Genomic DNA, 15,506 nt, shown 5'->3' on the forward strand with positions numbered 1-15,506 from the left:
GCACACTCCCCACCCCCGCCTCCAGCCCACGCGCTCAAGGGGAGCACACGTGGTGACCTGCCTGGGGCCGGATTCCCGGCTCCAGCTCCTCCTCCTCCCTCCAGCTCGCACTCGGCTTGCTGCAGTATCACGTGCAATCGCGCCGGGTGCAGGATGGCGGCGGCGGCCGCGGCGGCAGCAGCGCTGGGTGTCAGGCTCCGGGACTGCTGCAGCCGGGGCGCCGTGCTCCTGCTCTTCTTCTCCCTGTCACCTCGGCCCCCGACCGCTGCCGCCTGGCTGCTGGGTCTGCGGCCCGAAGACACAGCTGGAGGCCGTGTATCCCTGGAGGGGGGCACCCTGCGCGCTGCCGAAGGCACCAGCTTCCTCCTGCGGGTCTACTTCCAGCCTGGGCCGGCGGTCCCCTCCGCGCCTGTGCCTGCACCCTCCCTGGCCCCGGGGGAGAACGGCACAGGCGATTGGGCCCCGCGGCTCGTGTTCATCGAGGAACCCCCCGGTGCGAGCGGCGTGGCGCCTAGCGCGGTCCCCACGCGTCCCCCGGGACCGCAGCGCTGCCGCGAGCAGAGCGACTGGGCGTCGGATGTGGAGGTCCTGGGGCCCTTGCGCCCCGGGGGCGTGGCGGGCTCGGCCCTGGTCCAGGTGCGGGTGCGGGAGCTGCGTAAGGGCGAGGCGGAGCGCGGTGGCGCGGGCGGCGGCGGGAAGCTCTTTTCGCTGTGCGCCTGGGACGGGCGCTCTTGGCACCACCACGGCGCCGCCGGCGGCTTCCTGCTGCGCGTCCGCCCGCGGCTCTACGGCCCGGGTGGGGACCTGCTGCCGCCCGCGTGGCTGCGAGCGCTCGGGGCGCTCCTGCTGCTGGCCCTGTCCGCCCTGTTCAGCGGCCTGCGCCTGAGCCTGCTCTCGCTGGACCCGGTGGAGTTACGGGTGCTGCGGAACAGTGGCTCGGCCGCCGAGCAGGAGCAGGCGCGCCGCGTGCAGGCCGTGCGCGGCAGGGGGACCCATCTGCTCTGCACCCTGCTCCTGGGCCAAGCCGGTGCCAATGCCGCGCTGGCCGGCTGGCTGTATGCCTCGCTGCCGCCGGGCGTCGGGGGCACCGGGGAGGACTATGGCGAGGCGGGGGTTCACTTCCCGTGGCTGCCAGCGCTCGTGTGCACCGGCGCGGTGTTCCTGGGAGCCGAGATCTGTCCCTACTCGGTGTGTTCACGGCACGGGTTGGCCATCGCCTCGCACAGTGTGTGCCTGACTCGGCTCCTCATGGCTGCTGCCTTTCCGGTGTGCTACCCACTGGGCCGCCTCCTGGACTGGGCGCTACGCCAGGAGATCAGCACCTTCTACACGAGGGAGAAACTGCTGGAGACTCTGCGGGCCGCGGACCCTTACAGCGACCTGGTGAAGGAAGAGCTCAACATTATCCAGGGCGCCCTGGAGCTGCGCACTAAGGTGGTAGAGGAGGTGCTGACCCCCCTTGGGGACTGCTTCATGCTGCGTTCCGACGCTGTGCTTGACTTCGCCACAGTATCCGAGATCCTCCGCAGTGGCTACACTCGCATCCCTGTGTATGAGGGCGACCAAAGGCACAATATTGTGGACATTCTGTTCGTTAAAGACTTGGCTTTTGTGGACCCGGACGACTGTACCCCGCTGCTCACAGTCACCCGCTTCTACAACCGGCCCCTGCACTGCGTCTTCAATGATACCCGGCTGGACACGGTGCTGGAGGAGTTTAAGAAGGGTGAGCAGTGGTCTTTATCCTTCCCTGGCTCCTATCCCCCTTCAAAGATACGGCCTTTCATAACCATGAGAGGCTTCAGGTACCCAAAGCAAAGCCTCTGATCTATGGAGCCAGAAACTCCAGCAAGGTCTGCTATTGGCTCCCTAGATATCACATGCTTCTCGACCTTCCTTGCAGCTGGCTGAGCCCCAGGCCTCTTCCACTCTTCTTGGCTCACCAGCTAAACCATATTCCTCATCCATTGTCTCCCAACTATAATTCTTTCTGCGGTCTACTAAGCACCAGGTACTGTGAGGTTGAGCCCAGGTGAGCCGTGGGAGTTTATTGCAACCTCCCCACCCACTACAGGGCTCCCTCTATAGAATCCCACAGCCCTTGCCTCAGACTCCTAAAACTGGAAGTTCCCAGTTTCCAAAGAGAGTGAACTCCATTGCTGGACAGCTCCAGCTCTGACAGTGTCTGCCATACCGGGAGCAGAAGCGCTGGTCTCTTTCGAGAGCCTCCCAGTTCTGTCCTTTGAGTGAGGGAGAAAAAACACCAGGCTCCTTAGACGTTCTTCTCCCTCTTTAACTCACTAGCAGCCTGACACACAGAATGACCAGGTTAGGGACTGAGAGTTAGTTGGGTCTTGGCACTTCCAGGAGCTCTACCTCTTCATAGTAGCAGGGTAGGTAGGGACTTAAGGAAGTATTTATTCGGAGGGAAGACCTGAGAAATTTTTCACCTAAATTAATGGGTTTCTTTGAACACCATCAGTATATTCCCCATACCTCCTAACCTCAAACTGTGGTGCTATAGCAAGCTATATGACCGTTGACTGCATGTGTGGGCTTGTCTTTGGAGATTGCCTTCTGGGCCTGAGTACAAATTCACTCAAAAAAAAAATCAATCTGGATACTTTAGAGTTAGCCCACTTGGCCTTCTGTTTGCCCTGCCCCTTGTTTACTAGATCTGGCCCAGAACTACCCCTAGTTTTTGTTTTTAATCAAGTCTGCTTTGAGGGGTCACCATTGAAAATATTCAAAACACAGTCTCATGTTTCTTTGTCTTCCTCACCATTGGCTGAGCCCCAGGCCTCTTCCACTCCGCTCAGCTCACTGGTTGCCATGTTCTGATTCACTGTCTCCCACTTGTGGTGTTTCCCTGAGGCTTAAGTTTCTGCTGGGAGCAACTCCAGTTCGTTTGAGAAAGTGTCTCATTGTCATGTACCAGAAGTATTTTTATTATTTTTCCTGATTATTTTATATAATGCATTATGATCATATTCACCATCATTCTTCCTCGTGACTCCCTCTGGATCCACCCCACCTACCCACTCTCTCAGCATCTTGTTCTCTTTTTCCCCATATCCACAAGAGTATGGTCAACCTACCAGGGGCTACACCCTGAAAGAACACTGCTACTTCCTGCCTCCCAAAGCATCAACTGCCTATAGCTCCTCAGGTAAAGGTGGGGACTTTTATGAGCCCCTCCCCATCTAAGCTTAAGTGTTGACTGGCTTGATCTTATGCAGATCTTATGCAGGCAACCACAGCTGCTGGGAGCTCATGAGTGCAGAGGTCCTGTCGTGTCCAGAAGACAGTTTCGCTCTGGTCCTCCCCAACTCCTAGGTTTTACAGTGTGTCTGTCCCCTCTTCTGTGATGGTCCTTGCACTTTAGGGCAGGTGATACAGATGTCCCATTTATGGCTGAGCACTCCACTAATACTTACTCTCTGTGCTTTGACCAGTTGTAAGTTTCTGTATTAACCACCATCTATAGTACAAAAAGACTTCTCTGATAAGGTCTGAGAACTACGCTAATCTATGAGTAGAGATACAAATTTAGAGGGCAGTTTGATACTAAGTCTATTTAGCAAAAGAATTGAATTCATGGTAGGTCTTCTCTCCCCCACCGGGGCCTGCAAGCTCTCCAACTATGGGTTCTTGAACAGATTTATAGTACCAGGCATGTTTCCTCCTATGAAACAGGCCTTAAATCCAATCATAAAGCAATGTGTTACCCCCATAACATGCATGCCACTATTGCGTCCATGGGTCTATCTTGACACAATAAGTCATTATTTTGGTTCACGGGGCTCATAGCTGGGTAAGACTGTTGATGACTTTCCCCGCAGCGATCTGCATAGCACCTTCCAATACTCTGAAAAAAACATGCAGAGAAGCCTCCTAGTCAGTACCCGCTTGATTCCTCTGTAACTTGTGAGCAAAGTATATGGTGTTTTCAACAATAGGGTCATACCATCAAATTCTAATACACTACAGTAGCCTGTAGTGTTTGAGGAGGGGGTCTCCAGGACAGCTCTAAATGAAGTTTCAAGGGGTGGTATCCCACTGGATGTACTGAAATTGTTAGTTCAAAAAACATTTTTACTGAGACTGTGATTTCTTTCATCCACTCAGTATGTATTGATACACAGTTTTGGGTAACAGTGGAGGCAAGACTACCTTCAGGAAGCTAACAGTTGATGAAGTATCTAAGGTTAATAACAACTGTCTTTAGGAGCAAACTTTGTGTTCCAGGAAGAGTTGTTCAGAACAGCTGATATTGATTTAGAATGAGTCCATATGCAGAATTTTCAAGTCCAGTCTGAAACAAGCTTGCTCATATTCTATTAGCAGTCTATTATTAGACAGATCGTTAAAGAGAAGTAGGCCATGACAGCAAGCACTAGGCCAACAAAGGCATTTCTCTATCTTCTCAGAGCCCTGCTACTTCCATGGAATGTCACCCAAAGCATGGGGCTCACATGGGAACTTATTGGCAATGCAGAATTTCATGCCCTACTATAAATTTCCTGGATGAAAATCTGCATTTTTAATAAGTCCTTGTGTGACTTGAGTTTACATTAAAGTTGGAAAGGAATTAAACATCCTCGGAGAACCCTTAGTAACAGCTTGATAGACCGGCTTTGGGTAGGAGACGAGGAATCGTTAACAAGGAGGTTATATCAGGCTCTAAGCCACAGAACAGTGGCCAACTTATGACTTCGCTTGCACCACATGTCAGGAGAAGCAAGCCAAGTTAAACTGCTTTTCTTAAAATTTAAAAATAACTTTTTTTTAAAGCTAGTCTTTAATAGCTCTTCCATTTCCCTCACTTCCTCAAATCTCAAGTAACTTAACCATCTAAACAAATCCCTTAGGAGGTGAAAGAGGAAAATGATTATATTAATAAAAGCAACAGTTGCCATTAATTGAGTGACAATTCTGCCAGGCACCACGCCAAGCCCTTTTTATATTCAGAACGGCCCTCCTGGGTAGGTCTTTAGCTCCATTTTGTAGATGAAACAACTAAAGCTAAGATCAATAGCATGACTTACTCAGCTGCCTATAGGTGATCACTGAACTGTGATTGAACTAGGGCTGTAGATGCCCAACACCTGTTTGTCTGCCACCCTGACTCTGTCCCCAGGAAACCTGGAATTTCTGCTGTCAAGCATGGTGGTGAAACAGGCCTTTTTTCCTGACTTGCTACCCGTAGCTTTAGTCTCTTTGGGTTGAGAATGTAGCTTTAATAATTGTAATAACCGCTACCATGAATATTCCACTTTAGGGTTCTGTCTACCTTATCTGATTCTACAGTTACAAAGACTGACCCTAAGACCCAGATAGTTATTCTTAGATTACCCCTGAGCCTATGTAACCCAAATTCAAATACGGATCATATGACCCAAAGCTCTTAGTCTATGTAGGATGCTACCCCTGTACTTATCAGTTGTAAGTCTTTAGGGGTGAAGAAAGGGAAAATGGTCTTTCCAGTTGGCATGCCTGCTTCACAAAAAGGAAATGGTATTTCTTCCCACATGACTGAGTTCCTTGATAGCAGAGAATGAATCTTATCCCTTGTCTCAGAAAAAGCACAGGGACTACCGTGTAATCATAAGTAAACATTGACTGAGTAAGTAGTCATAGGCAAATTTTGTATTCCTGTGTTTGAGTGAAGGTGAACGAATACAAAATAATTGGGGCTGTCTACTGACCACTGCAAATGTCTCTTCCTTTTCCTCCAGTACAGACAGCACGGTCCCTCCAGTGTGCTAATTTAGAAATCACTCATATAACCCATCCTTGTCATATTAAACTTCATCTTGGTGTGTTCCTTGGGAGCTGCCATACCCAAATACTGCAGCCTGGAGTGATCTCAGCAACAGAAATCCCTCTTCCCACTCTACTAGATGGTACAAGTCCCAGTTCAAGGTTCTGGCTAGCACACTTCCTGACTCATGCTCTCTTCCTGGCTTGCATCTGTCTGCCTCTTTCTGTGTCTCCACATGGTCTGTCCTTAGTGGATTTGAAGAGAGAGCAAAAGAACTCTGGTCTCTCCTTAGGAAAACACCGATTATTAGTATTACATCCAGACTCTTGGACCTACATAATTTATCCCACTATTTCTTCATGTAGATTAGTCATTGATTTTATTCAACAAGTAGTTACTTTGTGCCGAGGGTATAGACATGGTAAAGAACATGCCAATGTAACTGCTTGTCTGCATGAGGCTTCAACTCTATTGGAAGAAGAGATAGACATTAAACAAGTAAGGCTGAGACTCCTAGCGGAAGTGTGGTGCTGGTCCTGGCTTGGTACTATTAAGACCATTGCATTGTGATGCTTATTCTGCATCTATCACAAATGCTAAGTGTTAGCTGTGGTTAGCTATTACTCCATTGTGAAAATGTCTCCTAAGAAGTTACGCTTCTTCAACTCATTGTTTCCTTACAGCCTGTCCTCTCTAGTGTCACTAAAATCCTCTCTAGGTTTTCATCTTCTGTTTCAAGCCCTTCAGCAGCTTCCATCATCCAGAGGATAAAGTCTAAGCAGAGATGGAGCTGTCGGTACCCTGGTGACCTGCTGTCTGACCACCTTTACGGTCCCAGCGCACCCCACTCTCTGCCACAGCTTTAGGTGCCCATGGCCTCGAATTCTATAACAGCACAGTGCTGTGTCTTATCTGTTCCTTTCTCATACTGCATGAGAATATGATGGACTATATACGCATGTCCTCAGGTTAGGAGCCGCCCTTTCTAGAGCATCTCTTATAAACCTCAGTTGTATCCAATTTTGTTGTTCTATATGCCTGTATAAGTGCATGTGTGTATGTTGTGTGCAAGAGAACAAATCGGGGTACCATTCCTTAAGAACACTGTCTACCTTATTTTGAGGACAGTATCTCTCATTTGCCTGGAGCTTGCCTGTTAAAGTAGGCCAGCTAACTCCTGAGCCCTGGGGATTCCTTTGCCTCTGCCTCTGCCTCTGCCTCTGCCTCTGCCTCTGCCTCTGCCTCTGCCTCTGCCTCTGCCTCTGCCTCTGCCTCTGCCTCTGCCTCCACTTCAGCCTCCCAGCACTGAGATTACAGTGTGGGTCACCATACCTAGTTGTCTTATATGGGTCTAGCTATTTAAGTAGGTCCTTGGGGTAACTGAGGTTATCATGTTTACAAGGCAAGCATTTTACCAACTGAGCTACCTCCCCAACTCACTCTATGTCTTGTTAAAGGAGCCATATGGATTCAGAGTCTTCCTGTGTCAGCCTTCTGCATGCTGGGATTACAGGCATTTACCACCACATCTGCCTTAGTACATTATAAAGGATTTTTGAAAGGCCGAATAGATGACTGAGGAGCTAAGCTATAATATGTAATGTAATAGATGAGTTCTGCAGAGCTCTAGTAAATGAATCTTTAATTGTCTTTAACCTAATAGCTTTGGCCTATAGAGCAGGACATATTAAACTTTAAATAGTAAAGGAAAAATACAGCCTATATTGTTTTTCTGTTTCTTTAGAAACAACTGTTACAATTCTTTTTAGTATTCAGTGTATTCTTAGACAAGACACAGTGATGTACATCTGTATTCATTCAGAAGAAGAGGCAGAAGGATCTCAAGTTCTAGGCCACTCTAGACTACATAGACCAAAATCTACAAAATCTACACCTGGAAGCCTAATGCCAAGAATAATATTCCATTCTCTTTGCAAGCTTAGCAGACTAACTCATCATCTTTCACCATGACTTCCCATGACATTCCAAGCCATGAATCATAGCTCAATATATAAATATATGTGTAAGACAAACCTATATGAAAACCATGGAGATAAAATACTATAACAGACATGTAAAGATGCAATTGGAACATGGAAGAAAGAGCAATTGATTAAATAGCATATTTTGCTTTCATAAAAATTATACTGAAGTTTATAGACTTCTACACTTTATAGAGGAAAAAAATTAGACATAAAAAATAGAAGTGTTGCCGGGCGATGGTGGCACACGCCTTTAATCCCAGCACTCGGGAGGCAGAGGCAGGTGGATCTCTGTGAGTTCGAGACCAGCCTGGTCTATAGAGCTAGTTCCAGGACAGGCTCCAAAGCTACAGAGAAACCCTGTCTCGAAAATCCAAAAAAAAAAAAAATAGAAGTGTTAAAACATATAAAAAGAATCCCATTATCAGGAGATAACTTTTTAAAGTTTTACTTTTATTTTCTGCGTGTGTGTGTTTCCCTGCTTGTCTGTGTGTGCACCGTGTGAGTGCACATGAGGTCAAAAGGGGGCATCAGATACCCTGGAACTGGAAATACAGGCAGTTGTTAGCAACCTAATATGGGTGCTGGGAGTGGAACCCAGGTCCTCCACAAGAGCACATGCCCTTAAATGCTGAACAATTTCTTTAGCCTTGCATGAAATAATTCTTACTATTATATTAAATATATACTGCACATAATCACTTCAATTTTTAAAAAGAAAATAAACAGAAAAAGCAGGAGCCTACTCTGATCTAACATTCCAGTATAATTCCTAGAGTCATTCATTGGCTTATATATTATTTCTGCTACAGTTTTCTCAAGATTGAGGACTATAATTTGGGAAGCCTGGTTTATAATATGGACACTTTGAGGTTTATTATACTTAACATAAAGTTTACTCTATAGTAGACTAGTTTAAGTGAAAACTAACCCTGTGTAGACACAGAAAAGTAATGAAACTGAATTCTGAATTCCAAGTCCGTGGGCTTTATAGTGTTGATGGTTAACTCTGTTAAATGATATATGGTCAAATAATAGCATGCTCTTTGCCACTCAACCCACCCATGCTGGTTCCTCTGCCTGAAGATTAGCATGGCTATAAAATGATCTATTGCTATCTTAGGCACAGTCTTTGCTCGTCCATTGATTCACTCAAACAGTTTTTCGAACTCTGAAGACAGGCACTTTATTATGTTCTGGGAATACGGTGATGACAGTCCGCGATTCCTGGCTCTTCTTTCAGAGGATCTTTCCCCAAAGTGTTTCCAACCACCAAGGAAATGTCCCTGCCCCGCTTGCAGATTCTAATTTTTTCACTGATGAATAATTGAAAAGTCAGTATTTTACCTCAAACTCCAAATTCTGATGGAGTATGTCAGTAGGAAGAATTATCGTTCCATTGGTTAATTCCATAGAAGTCTGTCAAAAACATTAATGCTTCAATTAGTATCATTGAGTTACAATATTGAAGTGCACTGGTAAAATTAAATGTAGGATGTTATTAAATATGTTAGCATTGCTAAATAATTAGTGGGATGTAGAATGAGCTGTGACCCACCAGAACAAACTGTAGACAAAGTAGAGTCTGTCGTGCACAGGGAGAAAGTAAAGGGAACCAAGAAAAATGAAAATAACTATGTAAGATGACAAAATTGTAGGTTTACTTTTCTATCTTAATATTTTCCAGTGTGGCAACATAATGGTTTCCTGCAATATTCTCCCTGCCCATGCTATCCCCCAAACCAGTCTGGCAAAAAAAAAAAAAAATAGATAACAACATAATCAGAGCCCAAAGAAACATTAAAGAACCTGAGTGGAATTCTACCTCCCAGTCTTCCTTTTTTTAGAGTTTGCCTTCCTTTCCCGGCCATGCCAGCTTTTGTTGTCAGGCTGCCTTTTTATCTAATCTAAATCCCACAGGCTGCAGCTAAATTCAATTTCTTCTTTTTATCATCTCTCCTGGGTTCTCTCTTATTCGAAAGATACTGTGTATTATTGTAGCTCAGCTCAGTTCCATGTTTAACCCCCCACAAGATATATGTGGCCATGCTTCTAACTTCTTTCCAACCTCCGGGTTTCTTAGAAGAGGGTCTGCGTGTTCTCTTGGTTTCTCCCAAACTGATCTGCCTCTAGGCATCCCCTTAGACTCTAGGAATCTTCAGTCCTCTCATTTTCTGCTTCAAGTTCCTTATCAGACTGAGATTCCTTCCCATTCTTTCCTGCCTACCTTCCGTGTATTGGTGGAACTTTGTTCTGTATGGGGATATAGTAACCAGGTAAGCATCATTGTGGCCTCTTGAGGCTTGCAGTTAAACAGAGAGAAGAATGCTAGCTGACAAATGATTACAAAATGGGTTGTAATTGGGACAAAAAGTATGTGGCAGGCAACCTCAGCTACTCCCCAAATATCTGACCTGAACCCTAGAGGATGGGAAGTAGTTTCTCCAAGCAAGAGGTCCCGAGAAGATGGAAGCAAATGTGCAAGGCTCTGAAGGGAGAAGGGAGTAGCAGCATCCAAGGTTCCCTCTGGGTTGTGCTCCACTTCAGGAAACCAGCCTTCCCTCTGCCTGCCTGTGGCTGTGGACACCAGGCAGCCCAGTTCAGTACTGTTCCCAAATGGCAGACAGACGCGGATGTAAATGTGGGAACACAAAGGAAGAAAGGGTCTTGGTACAAGGGGTCTTGGTTTTGAGGTAGCCTGGGATACAGACAAGGGCATCTGAGAAGAGAAAGGAGCAATGAGTCCTTGGGTGATCTGAGAAAATTTCTCAGAAGGAAGTACAATTTTAACTTGGCCTTGAAAGAACTGTGATCAGCGATTGTGAAAGAAAAAGGCATTCCAGCTGAGGCAGGAATCTGAGCTAGGAAAAGACAGGCAGAACAGAGCCGACAATACATCTTAATGCTGCTAAAGCAGTTCTCACAAGCCTGAATCTCTACCAAAATCGAAAACTAGGAAGAATGAAGCATTTGCCACGAATAGTTTTTATTCCTCACGAATGCTAAAACAGCATGTTTCTTCCTTTCGACTGTGGTAGTTCCAAAATCACTTGTACCCACTCTTGCCTTAACTAAGGATCCTAAATATAACTCCATCTTTTTCTTGATGACGCAGGGCCATGAGAATACAGTTATTTAATGCTGTGTTATAACCAGCTCTCTGTCTACTCCTTATAGTTTTCTCTGTCCTCTGTGGTCAGCTGTTTGTTTTCCTTGAGTCCGTCTCAGGCAAATTCTGCCTCACCAAGCTCCTGCCAGGACCACTCTTGTTCTGTCCATCATCAACCCACAGTTTTCCTGTTCAGCTGAAAACCCAACTAAACATGTGGATTATCAAACCATCTGCCTCAGATGCAACCGTTTTGATGAATGCTGGTTAAACAAGTGATATGTTAGACTTGGACTGTGCACCTCAGATGCAGATTGATGGAGAGACCTGGGACACTTCCTTCTGGAGCCAGATTCCAAGCTGTGCAGCATCAGACCTCCGGATAATGAGCCCTTACTCTGCTATTTTTGTAGTGTTACTTAGCAAGCCAAATTGCCAACTGGCTTTGATTCTAGTGACTAACAACTGTTTTTTCATGCCCTGGTGATGTTGGTTACCATGGTACTCTGGATGACACAGTTGGCTTTTTCATAATTGCCTTTTAGTAGCTCAAGAGATTTGTGTATGTGTGCGTGATAAAGGTGTTGATTATTCTTATTTCTCTAGAACAAGACGGTGACTTCAAAATGTGACTGCAATTCCTTGTTATTTTTTAACCAGAAAAAAAAGAGTTTTATTTCTTTTATTTCTTTAAGTCAGTGTGACTGGTGTAGGATTAGTGGGGAAATTTTTTTGTCTTCTCTTTGAGATTTGTTAGAAGATGAATGACTGTATAGAAATGATAAGAACCACGGAGCCTGTGGCCTAGTAGCTCTTCCTTATCCCATTCCTGTGGGGTGCTCCAACGTTAAGATAAAAACATTAGGGGTTCAGAGCTCTTAGTTAACACAGAGGCTGTAATTGTTGGCACAATTAAATTTCTGGGGTCAGTAAGATGTCTCAGCATGTAAAAGTGCTTGTCTCCAGACCTAATGACCTGAGCTCCATCCCAAGGATCCACATGATGGAGGCTGAAGCCAACTCCTGCAAGTTGTCCTTTGACTTCTGCACCATGGTACCTGCACGTTCCTGTCCCTCCCTTCCCTGGTCAATCCATAAAACATTCGTAAATATGTTCTCATCAAACAGAGGCACCCTGTAAACGTCAAACTGTTCTTGTAGCCTGAGATTATTTAGACTTAGTATAAAATTTTAGAAAAGACCTTTGGTCCCAACTTTTAATTTTTACACTTTATTTATTTATTTATTTATTTATTTATTTATTTATTTATTTATTTTGAGACTGGGTTGACCTTGAATTCCAAATCTTCCTGCCTCAGCCTCCTAAGTGCTAGATTTACAGGCATTCACCACCTTAATTTTAAGAAAGCAAAAACTGAAGCCTTGAAAGAAAACTAATAAAAAGAGCAGTGATAATCCCTCATGGTTACAGAGCTTTTACATTTGTAAAAATCCTTTCGAAACAGAAACTCAGTTTTACACACTATGACCATGATGTCAGCATTTGTTTTAAATCTCCATTGTTTTAAATCTCTATTGTGTGGAGGAGGCATACAGTCCGTGGCAATCTAGTGACTAGGGTTAGGATTAGGCCTAGGTTTAGTTTGGGCCAGTTTTTCTCATACATAGCTGTGTGTAAGAACCACTTGGGATCTCAGCGAAATGCAGAGTCTACCTCTGAGGACTAGGGTGGGGCCTGAGCTTCTGGAGCTAGAAACAAGTCTCCAGGTGCTGTCGGCCTTCTGAGCCAAGGACTGCACTTTGACTAGCAAGTGTCAAGAACAGTGGTCCTCGAGGTTCCGAGTGTGTAAGAATCTTCTTCAGAGTTCGTTCTTTTAGATTGTCTGTTACCCTCACCTCACCCTGCAATCCTGATCCTGAGCCTCAGAAGTAGGGGTCCTGGAACAAGTACCCGGGCAGTGGTCACGTGGTTGCTAAGGAGTCAACGAGTGCTGCCTGGCAAACGCTATGGGGATGCCATAAAGAGCTTAACGGAAGCCTCCACGTTTTACAAGGTGAAGGTCATGAGAGCCACAGAAACCATAAAATTACTTCTGCTTCCCTGTTCATGCTCTCTGTTACCAAGCAATATGTCCTCCTCCCAGCTTCTATTTTCACCTTACCAAAGTGCCGTGGCTATTTTTGAAACAATGAGGAATCAGATCAATTATTGGCTGTTTTCTCCTGGCAGAGGAAGTATGCTAACAGGGTCCAGGAAAGTTCTCTGAGGGCCAAGCCTAAAGCACCTTTAGCAGAACAGACAACCCTACCCCGCAAATCAGTGGCTCCAGCTCAGAACCCGGATTAGGCGCAAACCCCACCCAAACATCTGTTTTCTCTTGAGAGTTCCTTTATTAAGCAGGGAAGAAAAGTTAAAGTGGCTGCTTTCTGACTCGGGCAGCAAAACAATAGCCAATGACCTTGCAGGTGTCCTTTTGAAGAGAAAAGGGGGAGGTCTGTGTTAGAATGGGATAGGATGTGGTGCTATATTTTGATTCAAAGCATATTAATTAGGTGAACCAAAGGGGACTTTTACCTTGATAGCAGGATCTTGGTAGTCAGCCTAGGAGTCAGCCTGGGGAGTCAGTCAAGAGGAGGAAGTGACCAAATAAGGGGAAAGACCTTGGTGGCTCACCACAGGAAGGTAGCCTAACAGTTTTTAGCAAGACCAAGGGAACTGGGAGCAGGGCAAGACCTGCCAGAGCCACCTGTCCAGTGGACTAGTGTTTTCTCAGTGCAAGCCCTTGAAGACTAGGGCTTTTTGTTTGTACTTTTTCCAGTACAAACATGTAATGTAAAATTTCTTTACCCGACAATAGGTGTCTGTAAAGCAAGCCTTCCAGCCTCAGCAGTGTTGAATTCTGGGCAGGATAGGCTTTGTTGGCCTTGAGGAAGCTATCTTGTGCATAATAGGATACTTATTCTCTTCCTTGGTTTCTACTCACTGAATTATAACCTCAGGTTGTAACAGACAACTTGTCTCTAGGCATTGCCAAATGCTATCTGGGGAGTAGGGTGTTGGGGAGTAGTGTGTTGGGGAGTAGGGTGTTGGGGAGTAGGGTGTGCGCAAAATTGCCCCCAGTTGATAACCAGTCTGTAAATAGACTGTCTGAATATGTAGTTGACTGTCAACGGGATCTGCCTTGTACTTTGGATGTTGATGCCAGGTGATTGTAGAAACTTATACAAAGAATTACCAATACCCAGTATTAGGAGCACAACTGGGGTTTCTGGAGGGAAAAAAAAAAAAACCTAGTTGACTTATAGTAGTGGAGAATTGAATTACCTCAGACATATCAAGAGCCTAAGAGGGTGATACCTCAAACCTGCCTCAGAAGTGACTGGTATAAAAGTCACAAAAGATATCTTCCTATGCTCAGCATTAACATCACCAACTGCTTTCTGCTTTGTGTCAACAAAAATATTGTAGCAACCCCATGTCACATGAGAGAATGCATTACGTAACTTATGGCTACAACAACCTTGGTTTCAGAAAGTTCTTCTCTTTCCTGTGAAGACTCAGTATCTGAAAGCAGATGCTGAAAGGGTCTAGAGTTTGGTAGACATCTCAGTAGTTTACCTCCCTGCTTCATAGGTGTCAGAGAGCTATAGTGACACAAATCTTTCCCCTAAACTGCTGTGTTAGCTTGTATTAAAATAACCTATAAAGTTTATTGAACTATAGATCACTGTAATGAACCCTGGGGATTCTGATTTAGGGAGTCTGGGGCAGTACCTGATAACTTGTGTTTCCAGCTAGTTCAGAGACACTGTTGCTGCTGGTCTAGAAATCAAACTTGGAACATGGTTTCTATAAACAAAAATAGTGGTTTTCAACTTAGAGAAAGCAGGGATTACCTGGGGATCATTTTGAGCACTGATGTGGTGGTCTTTGCATGTGAGCAGCACTGGAGCTAAGATATCTGGGTGTGGGACCTCGTGTGTAGAATATGTTCAAAGTTTGGAGTAATTTTCACGTAGAGCCAATCGTGAAAGCCTCTGAATCAGGTGAAAGGGTTCAAAGCATTGGGAGTGAAGGGATCTTACCCGTGGTACCTTTTAATAGAGAGATCACCATAAATCCCACTTAATCCTAGAGAAGTGTGGTTTAAGATCCTTCGGCTTCATTAAGGTTTACCTTTCTAGATTCAACACCACCATTCTGGTGCTGTGTTCCAAGTAAGGGTCAAGCTATGGATGCACATTCTCTACTTTTTGTCTCATTAGGATGTGGGTAGCATTGAATCCAGAGACTTTAAATGAGAGAAAGGAAGGATAATTCACAGCAACAAACCTATAGATGGATAAAGGATCTCAGATCTTCTAGAAGTCAAGAAAAGAGAAGTGCTGGTGAACCAAGCCATCAGGGCAGGGGTAGGCTTCTGTAGTGTCCAGACACAGGTTCAAACCTGATCCCAGAGTGTGTGCTTACCATTTTCTAAGTAGGATACTAGTGAACCCAAGGTAAAATGTAATGTTTTACAATTCAGAGACAGATATAGACTTTGTTTTAAGGAAATCCACTGGAGAAGCAGACAGATTACTGTGAGTTCAAGGCCAGTCTTGTCTACAAAGTGAGTGCCAGGCCAGCCAAGGCTACATGGTGAGATCCTGTCTTACAAAAATAAATAAAATAAAAAGAGGAAGAAGG

The 15,506-nt window shown here is 45.5% G+C and overlaps 1 protein-coding gene across 2 annotated transcripts in view; it reads left to right on the plus strand.

Annotated features, from left to right (window-relative positions):
• Nucleotides 1-45: 45 nt before the first annotated feature.
• Nucleotides 46-15,506, plus strand: part of Cnnm1 (cyclin and CBS domain divalent metal cation transport mediator 1) — a 62,891-nt gene continuing 47,430 nt past the window's right edge. The window contains exon 1 of one of the 2 annotated variants that reach the window (XM_013348192.2): nt 46-1,726. In XM_013348192.2, coding sequence (XP_013203646.1) covers nt 154-1,726 — 1,573 coding nt within the window. In that variant the 5' untranslated portion in view covers nt 46-153. The remainder of the gene's footprint in view (nt 1,727-15,506) is intronic. The other variant, XM_005352318.3, reaches the window with a different exon arrangement.

This window comes from Microtus ochrogaster, chromosome 8, assembly GCF_000317375.1.
Source record: "Microtus ochrogaster isolate Prairie Vole_2 chromosome 8, MicOch1.0, whole genome shotgun sequence".
In the NCBI taxonomy this organism is placed as follows: domain Eukaryota; kingdom Metazoa; phylum Chordata; class Mammalia; order Rodentia; family Cricetidae; genus Microtus; species Microtus ochrogaster.